Source organism: Pseudopipra pipra, chromosome 8 (assembly GCF_036250125.1).
Source record: "Pseudopipra pipra isolate bDixPip1 chromosome 8, bDixPip1.hap1, whole genome shotgun sequence".
NCBI classification, from domain to species: Eukaryota; Metazoa; Chordata; class Aves; order Passeriformes; family Pipridae; genus Pseudopipra; species Pseudopipra pipra.
The window spans coordinates 18,296,644-18,308,534 of NC_087556.1; the positions used below are offsets into that span (position 1 = coordinate 18,296,644).

The 11,891-nt window shown below is 39.1% G+C and overlaps 1 protein-coding gene across 1 annotated transcript; it reads left to right on the forward strand.

Moving 5' to 3' along the window:
- The first annotated feature begins 458 nt into the window (after positions 1–458).
- Positions 459–11,473, forward strand: NPY4R2 (neuropeptide Y receptor Y4-2). Its single transcript, XM_064662781.1, has 2 exons — positions 459–619; positions 6,202–11,473. The coding sequence occupies exon 2, from the start codon at positions 6,319–6,321 to the stop codon at positions 7,450–7,452; it is 1,134 nt and encodes a 377-aa protein (XP_064518851.1). The 5' UTR covers positions 459–619; positions 6,202–6,318; the 3' UTR covers positions 7,453–11,473.
- Positions 11,474–11,891: the final 418 nt, after the last annotated feature.

The window sequence follows — 11,891 nt, forward strand, 5'->3', positions numbered from 1 at the left end:
TCTCAGAGGTCATACATTTCTGAGTTCTTTGCCTGAGTTACACTGTGCCTCTTCCCCTTTCACAATCTAAGGACTTGTAGCCTGCACTCTTCTAAAAAAATCTGTCTGTGATGGAATGGAAAAACTGAGAAAACTGACACTGGCAACCTTTTCATAAGTATGAGGCAAAATTCTCTCTGATCCCTACAGAAATCTTGCCTCATCAAGGAGAACAGGATTAGTTGTCTCTTTGCTTTCACTTGAGATCCCACTCACGTGCAGCATGGGTGCACACTGAGCTTCTGATACTTTCAGCTCTTTTCTGAAGTTGCTATTCTTCCCAAGTATCCCTAGAATTTGTATATTTATATAACAGCAGAGGGAGCCAGAACTTCAAAGTCAGACCGTAACCATAAAGCAGAATTCATTGGCTAAATTGAAGGGAGGGAAGGAAAGAGGGCGGGAGAGAGAGAGGGAGAGGGAGAGACATGCCATCCAAATTACCTACAGAAACAGCAAGGAGAGCTTCTCTGCTGGACTGCTAGGGCACAGAAGATCTTACTTCACTGCTTCAACATTCCTTCTTTCTTCCAAAATAGAAATGTGCATCAACTGCAGTGATTCTCTCCATTGGTAACAGGTAAGAATTTTCTAAATTATCTATTTCAGATTGTCAAGACCTCAGAGCTCTTTATTGAAGTTATTACTTGTTAGTGTTAAAAAAGCAGGTGACTGTGTTTGATAAATGAATACAGTCTGACTTTATAAGGCCTAACCCTTGTATCTACTGAGCAGAGCTTTGCAACCTTTCAGGGTGCAAGAGGGAGATGGCAGGTTCTTGGGAGATCTGTAGGGTTCAGCTGTGCTCCCTGCCACCCTGAAGTGTGACGGAAAGCCTTTCTTGTTCCCACTGGTCACTGGAAAACACTTCTTATCTCCTAGTCCCTGAGATTTCTTATTCCTCACCCAGCCCATGCAGCTTCTGATAGTACACATCGCATCACTCTTCAGATATCCTAACTGGCTGTCTGCTAAGGTGCCTGTTGCAATGTTTTATGGACTCAGAGCTTCCTTTGGTAAAGATCACCATTGCAAAAATATAATTTTTTCTCTTGGATAGAGACCTTGTTACAATGGCCTTTACTCTTAAGAAATCAGGGACTAACTGCCATTCTCCAGTCTGCTGACCTGCTACTCACATTTTGCCTTTGTGAGCTGGCTCCAAATCTTTGGTTAGGTTGTTATAAATTTAACCAGAAAATAAAAAGTTGGAGTAGATGCTTTTGTAAACTTCCCTACTTTCTACATGATCAGAGAAGGTTAACTCAGAACTTCATAACCTCTAAAGGGTTTCCATCTGAAAACATGCAGATATGAGAGGATGAAAAAGTACTTACTTTCCTGGGTATTTATACCATCTCCCAATTTTATAGACTTGTAACAGATTAATATACAAGTTGTTCTATACCCTAATTATGCATATTTTAGAAATTTTTATCATATATGGCTTTTTCAATGACCTAAGACAGTTGTTCTCAATAATTTTGCAACACACAGTTAAAAAAATGGTGAAGAGTACACCATTAATTTTAATTGTATCAAATCCCTTATGGATTTAATATTGCTGTGGGATGTCTGTGCATACTCAGTGGCATGTTTCCTCTTCTAGTTGTATTGCCTTCCTGGAAAGCTGTAAGAACAGCCAAATGATTTTTAGCCTTTCCTTAGTATGTGAGGCTAGACAGGGCAAATCTATTTTACTGAGATAATGTGGCTGCCAGCCAAAAGAGGACACCACTGTCAGTCAGTCAGTCCTCACCACCTCAATTAATATCTGCAATATGAATTCCAGCATTCTGCTAAAGTTTTCCACTGCTCCTTTGTTTCTAGTTTATAAAAGGAAGACAATAGCTGCTTTATTCCAGATAACTGCTGTAACTCTTTAAATAAATAGTACAATCACAGGATGTCTTTAGGAATTGCTTCTCTCAGAAACTCTTATGGACTGAAAGCAGCAGTTGTTTGAGCAACTACTTTAATTCTGAGTTAGATAAGCAAATGCTTCTAAGTACCAGATAATGAAGCCAAACACTGCAAACCCTTTTTTTCCCTTTGATTTATATCTGATTGGAAATTGATTTCCACTGTCCATCACAACTATGGAGACTTATTTGATGACAGGGAATAGATGATCACGATCCACTTTGCAAGAATGACCCACCCTTTCCCAGTGGGCACATAGATCATAGCATCTGTAGCAGTCCCTTGCTTTGTCCTGCCTCCAGGAAAACAGTTTTTATAGAGGTTTTCATAGGATGTCTTCAAGTCCAGAGGTCTCTCAAAAGGGCAGTCATGCATTAACTGCTTGAAGCCACTTATGGTCTATCAGTCTCCTTCAAATCCACTGAAGGTTTTATTTTCTTCCCTGACCCATCTCTGCAGAATTCCCTTTCCTTTGAGGAATTTTTATGGGAAATACAGGATAATGCTCTGAGGCAAGGCTTTCAAGCTGACTAGTGATAGTTTGGTTTCTTTTTTTGAGACAACCTGAGTGACATTTGTTAGTTCAGAAGGCTGTGTCGTTCAGCAAGATAAACCCTTCAAACCTTGCCTGCTCTTCTTCCTTTCTTCCAACACAAAGAGCAGAATGATGAACATCTATAAAAGATGTACTTCTGGAATTTAAATTACACTAAATTTGAAAGCTTCTTCTCTACTTCCTTCTATAGCCTGTTGATTTGATGTAGACTTTTGAGACACTTGCTTTTCAGAGAAACTATCTCATGCTGCACCAACAAGAGAAGAAACTCTTTGCTTTTGACCATGTTAGCTTTTTGTTTCTTGAAATTCATTAAGGGTTCTGAAAAGGATTCTTTCTTCTTTAAAAACAAACAAGCAAACAACAAAAAATACCTTTTCCCTCAATCTCTCAGCAAATTGATTTAGGAGACATACTTCTTGCTTCTACAAGCCAAGTAAGTATTGCTTCACTTTCAAGAGACAAAAGCAGTTTTTTCTTAGCCAATAACATTATTGCTATGTTTTGTGGGGTAATCAACAACCCTTCAATATAGTGAGGGGATTAACACCCTTGTTCCCACTGCACTGGTGATTCGGTATATTAGCTAACATTTGATCCAAATGTCTAAACAGAATATGTACACATTGCTTATTGCTGGCTCTTGGTTCAGACTAAACTGAATGGCAATCAAACACCTTGAAAGTCAAACACAGAACTTGGCAGTGACTATTCTTGAGGATCTGCCATCCAAGGATACCATAATAGGATGCATAAGTATAAGGTCACTGTGTTATTTATTTTTCTATTTTTTCTAGAACTGTTTTTCATATTATGGTTGCTGGAATAAGAGTTTAAGAGAATTACAGACCTAAGTGATCTAGGCACTGACTTTTCCCAAGACATCTGGTTGGCACAGTGTACCACAGGTTCCCCTGAAACACTGGACAACTCACATCTCAGATCCCTCTCTCAGTCCCCTTACCTGTGTTAAGAGGGTGATAATTCCTTATTTACCTCTGGGCAGTACCATAAGAATGAATTCCCAGGAGGTGCCTGACGGTCACTTCGTGGGGACACTATGGAATTCAAGATGTTAAAGAGAGGGAGCTTCTAACCCAACAATACACATTGCAGAGCCTTCAGAGATGCTCTTTATCCCCACCACATTTGCCATCTGTATGAAATGCACAGCCATGCTGTCTGTGGCATACCTCTTGGAAATGTGCCCCTTAAACCTTTGGGATCTGGCTTTTGTTTTCCAGGTGGCTTCACCACTTTTTTTTTTTTTGCTTCATCATTATTAGTTCTCCTCACTGACACCTCAGCACATCCAGAAGTGACTGGGACCCTTGAGAGGGCTTACTCTGTGGGACACAGATGTTTGTAATAACTCTGCAAATATTTCTTAAGCAACAAAAGAGAACCATGTGTTTGTTGTTGAGGATACTGTAGCTAAGGACACGATGCTGGGACTGTAGTAAAAAGCTCATGTGTTTTGTTTACAGCAGAATCTATTTGTCCTGTCCAAATGCCAAGACTTATCTCTTTTGACTGGTACCAAATAATATTGCAGGCTGCTGATCCCTTTGCTCTGTTTCATTTGCAGCATTGTCACTGGCCAGCAATCACTAAAAACTACGGGGTTGGTTGGTGGTTTTTCATTCTATATCCCTTTTCACACTAAAACAGACCACCATACCCTCCCCATATGTGAACATGTAATCCAGCCATCATTGCCTCTTCTTTTTGTTCCAGAAAATTAATCAATCTGTTCACATGGATTGGGCAACAACACAAAAGTGAGTGGACAGAAGGAGTCATACCTATATCCACAGTTTGGAAAATTTCCTTTGCCCTCTTTAATTAAGATTTAAACTACTGAGGAAATGAAAGATTATGAGAAAGAATGGACTACTATATTTTGCTTGTGTGACTGTCTTCACTGTTTTGGATGGATACAGATAGATGACAGAAATACAGATAGATACAGTTAGATAAATCAAAGTAGCAAAATAGCAAAATCAATGCTAACAAAGTAACGAAAGAATTTACTGTACTCATTTATTTTTGCTGATCAAGCAGAACGATGATCCCAGACCTTCTTTTTATTTACTGCACACTATTGCTTTCTTTAGTTCCTGAGAGGCAACATCTCTAGAAACATACAGTAAAATTCATAACGAGAAAGACAAGGCAAAGAAAAAAACTGTAGGAAAGTAGGTGTTTTTTTGTACAGTACTGGTTATCTTTAGGCACACAGTTGTTCAGCAGTAAATGCTACTCAAACTGATAAGCTCACTATACCATTTTATTTACATATTCATACCTTGATCAGTTGTTTTTTTCTGAAGCTCAGAAGCTTTTCACAACCACTAAAACTTGTTTGAGTGACATTTTATCACTGAGGAAAGGGTCACGTAGTGGTTAAATAGTGTTGTTCCCTGAGTATTTATTTACTTTTCATACTACAAGCCTTTGCACAGCATGAAACTGCCTCTGGCCTGATGAGAACTCTCAGCAGAGTCAGATTTTTTTCTTTGATTCCTTGACATAGAGGATTTGGACTCCAGGAACGGGTTTATAAAGTAGCCTTTGCTATGGCTCACAGGAGTCATCTGGGAGACTCCAAGCAGTCCTATGAGATTTCCAAAAGTGTGCAGCACAGATTAATTCCATGATTTCAGCTCCCTGACACCCCATTGAAAATCCCAGCTCGTGGTGATTAAGAAGCAGACCTATTTGTCCGTGCAGGAACAGTATCTAGGAGACAGCACGTACTATTAAAACACTTGAAGTTTTTTGTGTGAAGAAAGCAAAATGATACTGAGGGAGAATCAATAAGAAGCTTCTCAGAAGGGATTAACAGACATTATAAAAATCACTCACTCTTAAAGCCAAAATCAGGAGACTGGACTTTATTTCTGATAAACCCTGTCATGGCTGCATTAGGGGAGACATCACAGCTTTAAGGGCACTGGGGTTCATCCAGAATGGGGAAGGAAGATATTTGGACTGCAGTTCCCATGACCTATCACAACTGCGTAGAAGCTGAAATATGTTGAAATGATTTTGAATTATTTTAGACTTTTGAAAAATTGTCCCATAATATCCCTCCTGAGAATGAGCCTGAATTTTTGCGTGGTGATTGTTTTGCCCAAACGCAAGCTCTGGCTACAGTCACAATTGCATTTCACAGATTAACTCACATAAGATATTTTAGTGTTGGCTTTATGCATCTAATATGACTTACTTTTCACATTGATGTTTAGCTCAGCTGAAGGTAAATGAAGCCCCACAATGCCCACTGCCCAGTTTTGGATCAGAACCTTGCAAAACCAGAAGTGCACACAATTTTTACCTCCAGGTGGGTTTTGATCCAGTTTTCTTAGATCACCACTCTACTGCATTAGTGATGTTCAAGATACTGCACTGAGTTAAATAACGAAGTTAAGATGTTCTTAAATCCATGGGACAGCCTCAAAATGAATAAACACGGTCATAATTCAATAGAGTTGCACAGACTTTCATACCATAGTTTAGCAAAGGGCTCCATTTTATGATCTAATAAACTATATACGAGGGAGCTGCAGAATATACACAGAATCTCTGGCATTTGCCTCCCTGTCTCCCTGTCTCCCTCCTTGCCCTTTTGACTAATTTCTTGAAGCATAACAAAACATATTTTTTCCTTTCCTTTGCAGATACACCCAGATCTTCCACGGCCAGACAGAACAGATAAAGCCCATTTTAGGCTGGCTCCAGAAGACCTAAATTGTGTTCAACTACCATCCTTTGTGATAAATATTTTGGAATTCAGGATGAATAAGACAAGGGCTGCTAACGATGGTTTTCATTTCCTGAACAGCAAGAACTGGAACTCAAACCGAAGCTTTCCCATGAACATTTCTAATCAGTGCATGAACATCACCGACCTTACTGTCTTCCTGGCCACCTCTTACAGCTTGGAGACTGTCCTAGGGATTGTGGGAAACATCTGTCTGATTGCCGTCATTGCCAGGCAGAAGGAAAAGGCCAATGTCACCAACATCCTAATTTCCAATTTAATAATTTCAGACTTGTTTATGTGTCTTGTCTGCCTGCCTTTCACCATTGTTTACACCATGATGGACTACTGGATATTTGGAGAAGTCATGTGCAAAATGACCTCTTTTACTCAGTGCACAACTGTGACAGTGTCAATTCTTTCCCTTGTCCTTATTGCTCTGGAAAGACACCAGCTCATCATAAACCCAACTGGTTGGAGGCCAAATACCTCCCAAGCCTATCTAGGAATTGGAGTAATTTGGATTTTAGCATGTCTCATGTCCCTACCCTTTTTGACCACATCCATCTTGTCTAATGACTTGTATGAGCAGCTCTCACACTTCATGAATTTTTCCACTGATAAGGCCATATGCATCAACTCGTGGCCTTCTGAGCAACACAAACTTATCTACACCACCACTCTACTGCTCTTGCAATATTGCATCCCGCTGTTCTTCATTATACTTTGCTACCTGCGTATCTACTTACGTCTACAGAAGAGAAAGGACATGTTTGAGAAGAGTGAATATAGCAACCGAGCAGTTCAGCTGAGAAGGATAAACATTTTGTTAGCATCTATGGTGGCTGCTTTTGCTGTTTGCTGGCTACCACTGCATATTTTCAACACCATTGTAGACTGGAATTACAGAATCATTTCACCTTGCCACCACAACCTGATCTTCTCATTATGCCACCTGGTAGCTATGGCTTCCACCTGTGTCAACCCTGTAATCTATGGTTTCCTAAATAGCAACTTCAAAAAAGAAGTGAAGTCACTGATTCTGAGCTGCCAGCATAATTCAGTAACTGCATCAATGGAAGAATATGATCATTTGCCTTTATCCACCATGCAGACTGAAATTTCCAAGGGCTCACTGATGTTGAACTGCAGACATAATTCTATCTGACTAGGAGAAAATATTTCAGAACGGTTCACTGACACCACACACCAATTATTACCTGTGAGTATATAAAGTAACAGGTGATGCCATAGCTGGAAGGTGAACAGGATATCATTACCACCTGATTTTTGGAAGAATAGGCAAAGGAAGGTCATAAATGTTAACAGCTGCTGCTATGGTACATGAGTTTTTCATGTCATAGAGATGATATGGACACTGAAGAGACTGTGCTGATGTATATGCAGCTGCTCTAAGATCAGTAACTGAGCTGTGGCTGCATATAGGCTGACATGGGCCTCATCAGCTAAACTCACATCTCTGCCACGGCTGCAACAGAAAAACAGATTTCCAGTTCCAGCACTGCAGGCTGCCAAAAGTTGTGTTAGAGAAGACTCTCTCAGTTTTTCAGTATTTTTCGGAATTATTATTCAGAATTTTATGCACAGGTGACACACCAGTGGAACACAGATATGTAAATATCTAAAATTTTTTACTTTACCAACTCTCACAGCCCACTAAGTAACAGTAATCTTTCAGCAGATCTAGTTCACATAAAACAACTGGATGTTTCTATTGAACCTCTACGGCTTGGGAACAGCCATTGCCTCTGCAAGTAGGAACACAAAACAATGACTCCCGTATGTAAAGAAGACAGTCAGGAGGGATGGCAGCAAATGAAAATGTTATTCAATGGATTAAACTCTTAAAATGCATTAAAATGATACTGAGAACTGTTTTTAAGCACACAGAAAACAGTTCTAGACCTACATGGAAATAAGTCTGGTTGAATTTGCAATTCCAGCTGCTGTCAGTCACAAAGGTCTGCAATGCTAAAACTGCATTCTATGATGGTACAAGGTGGCTGGATTACTGGAGTTGTTGCAGGTCTTGGTAGCAACATGTCATTCTGCTTCAACATCTCCTTGGTACTTTAATTGCAAAGTATCTCATTCAGAAGGTCAGAACAGGCACTAAAACCTGTTTGTGGAAACCATGTCTTTCCAGACTGAGTACACTCCTAAAGAAATAAGTATATGCATGGAGGATTTCAGTTTTCTGAAAAAATAAAACCAGATGTCAGATATCAGTCCCATCTGCTGGCATCAGCAACAGAGGTGGACCTGAAATTCCAACCAATCAGTAGAAGGTCAATGAAAATACACAAGTGGAATCCAGGTCAGGTGAAGCCAAGCTACATGTAAATAAGTAGTACTGTCAGTTGCTCTACTAAAATGAGAGTAATTTTTTTTTCACATCTGTGGTATTTTTAGTCATGAAACCTACAAACTGTAAACTCATTTTAACCTCTGGAGCCAGAGAAATTGCTCAGTGACTACTGAGAAACCAAGGTGTGCCCAAGAAGGCCATATCATGGAATAGATTACAAAAAAAAAAAGGTAGCGAGTGCAAAAAGAAGACCAACCAGTTCAATGCTAAAGAAATATTGAAGCATATTCCATCCTGAATTTTAATCTAACCTTAGCAGAAGACTGGCCTAGGTGGTCACCTTAGGTAATTTCCAGCATGAATTATGCTATGATAAGCAGTTGTTATTTGTTGTAGTCAATGGGTTTGCATTGAGTTGAAGATATTCAATGGACAGATATGCAAAAAGCTAAAAATTCCTTACTTGGGAGCTATCTGATTAGACAAATTGGTAAAAAGCTGGGTGAGGAATTCTTCCCATACTGTGAACTGACAGGAATATGGATGTTGAACAGAATATCTGAAGATAAGAGCTAAGCCTTCTGCTATAATGTAGCAAGAACTATCAAAAAATATGAGATCATATGTGACAAGACATTTTTGCCTTTCAAATGGACTTCTGCTTTCTTTTTTTCTTTGTTACTTGCCACAATATGACGAGAAGTTGTTTCTCTTGATTAGTTTGTATGCAATGTGATTTCTAGACTGGACATTGTACTAGAAACGCAGAACAAGAGGACTCTCATTTTATCTTATACACATCTTGAAATTTGCTAGTGTAGCTGAAACCACCATGTGAGGCTGAGTAGCACAAAATACAGTGGCTCCTCCTAATCAGCATGATTTATGTCAAAACTGTGCCATATTATTTGAGGGCTTAAATACTGCTTCAACTTCGTGGTTGTTTTGTATTTAGAACCAATTTACGTAATTGTGTAATTCTGCCTGTTTCCAGCATTTAACTAGCTAAGATGTGTGTCAAGCTATTGTAAGAATACTCTGCTAAACATCAACACAGAAGATTACCTGACATATGGTCTTAAGTATACAACTTTTCAGGCACCGGTGTCTTAAATGGAAACACATTAGTTACCCTTAGCATTTGTACTTGAACACATCTTTGTCACTAGTGCCAAGTGACAACTTCTGGTAAAGCACTTACAGTATGTCAGAGACCTGCCTCTAGAGTTAGGAATTGCCATTGTGCATCAGATCTGAGTTCCTACTGCAAAGGGTAGAAGATCTGATGCTCTGTTTAACTGTAATTCATACGGACAGTTGTTTCCACGATCACAAGTAAATATGTAAAGCAAGTAGATCCAATTTTACAGTAACTCAGACAAACACAAACAGATGTATCTTTCTCTGGTGACTAAGGAAGTGTCAAGTTTGGAGTCAACTACTGTTTATTGCTAACTGACTTTTGACTGGATAAACTACAGGATTTAAACACTAAAAGCCATCAAACTGCACCCATACTTCAACTGCAAAAATGCAAATCCTCAGAACTCCCAACCAGCTGCAGTCTATCCATCTACTTACACACCATCCTCAGATACAAATTTTTCAGCCTCTAAAACTCCCTAGGTAACTAAATAAACTTTAAAGTAAACTGAGAAAAATAAATATATCCAAGCTCCAAAGGACTATATATCTATGCCATGTGAAAGCCCTATCTTTATTTACACAGTAGGCATCCTGCTGGCACAAACAGATGGAACAGGAAAGGTGCCTGTATCACTTCTTCATTCTGTGTGTACACCAAGGCTTACATAGCTGTGCACAAATGCAGTAGAGGATATTATGCTGCTAGTTTTTAGGAGCTGCTGTAGCAACTGTTCCCTGTTCCCTTTGAAGGCAAATGCACAAGGCTGGATACAATTATGCCTATATGGTTGAAAGAGCCATTTTTTTAATCACTTTGAGGCTTTATGCAACCAAGGGAGGCCAGGTTTCTTTGGTCACAGCAAAGAGAGGGTAACAGAACAGAAACAGCTTACGTACATCTTATGCATTTATAAATAACAGATACTGATCATATCTAAGAAAGATTAAGCATTTTTGTGTTCATTGTACACAGTGATGTTTTTGGGTATACTCTTTAAAGTTCTGCTACTGAGTCACAAAAGTAAAGTTGGAGAAATATTCAGGAGTTGTGCAAATCATGAATGCATACAATTAGAAGACTTTACACTGCCTTTTTTTTTAAAGCTTTTCACAATCTTGCTTCTTTTGACATGTTATAAGACAGTAAGGTTTTCAGAGCAAGAGAACAACTTATTGCTGTGATATAAGTGGCACCCTATAGGGAGTCTAATAACAAATAAAATAATATCGTCTGTGTCAATTCTCTGTGCCTGCTTCCATAAAATGATAGAATACTCTTCATAGTATAAAATACATTCGATTTAGTTCTCAACTAGTGTTTATCTAGTGTTTATCAAGAGAAAATGAGTTAATTATCTGATAAGAGCCATTGATATATGAAGGATTAATAGTTGGATACATTATTCCTAAGGACAGACCAACCAAGAAAGACAGGCAAATATCAAAAGTTCAACACAGAACAATGGAATATTCTGATGGCAGGACTCAGATCATCTTCACAGACTTCTCAGATTGCACAGAAAACTGGTTCCTACTGTCCTGAACCCTAACCAGGATCCCAGCCAGAATGTAACTGAGGCTGCTGGGATGAAAACCAATGTGGGACATTTGATTGAACTTCATAAAATGCTTTGACTGCGTTAAAAGAATTGGTAAATTTCTCTGACCTGGGTCACCCGCCCCAACAGAAAATAAACCAAGGTGCTAGAAATGACTGCAGGTTGTGCTATAAGCAGGTTTTGTTTATTATATTTGCACACACAAGGGAAAAATGCAATAGCAGTACCTGCTACCTGCCTGGAATGGTGTTGTATGTCATAAATGTGACATAAATATCAACAGTGGTTGGTGACAATATTGTGACAACAGTCAGTCAGCATCTGCACCGCAGGTTTGCTATTTGCAAGCACAGTGTACACACACATCTGAAGCATGACAGTCTATGAGAGACTGTTGTGAACTAAGATGTCGATGTCACACCCTAAGAACCACTTAAGAGTTTCTTTTGCTTTGACCCATTTGTCTTCTCACAAGATCACCTGGCATTTCTTTTTACAGGCCTGTCTCTTCAAGTTTCTTATTGATTAAACACTGGCCTGATTTTCAGAGCAGTATTGATTTCACTGGAAATA

Coding starts and splice junctions, on each gene's coding strand:
- NPY4R2 (XM_064662781.1), top strand. CDS start 6,319: ATGAATAAGACAAGGGCTGCTAACGATGGTTTTCATTTCCTGAACAGC.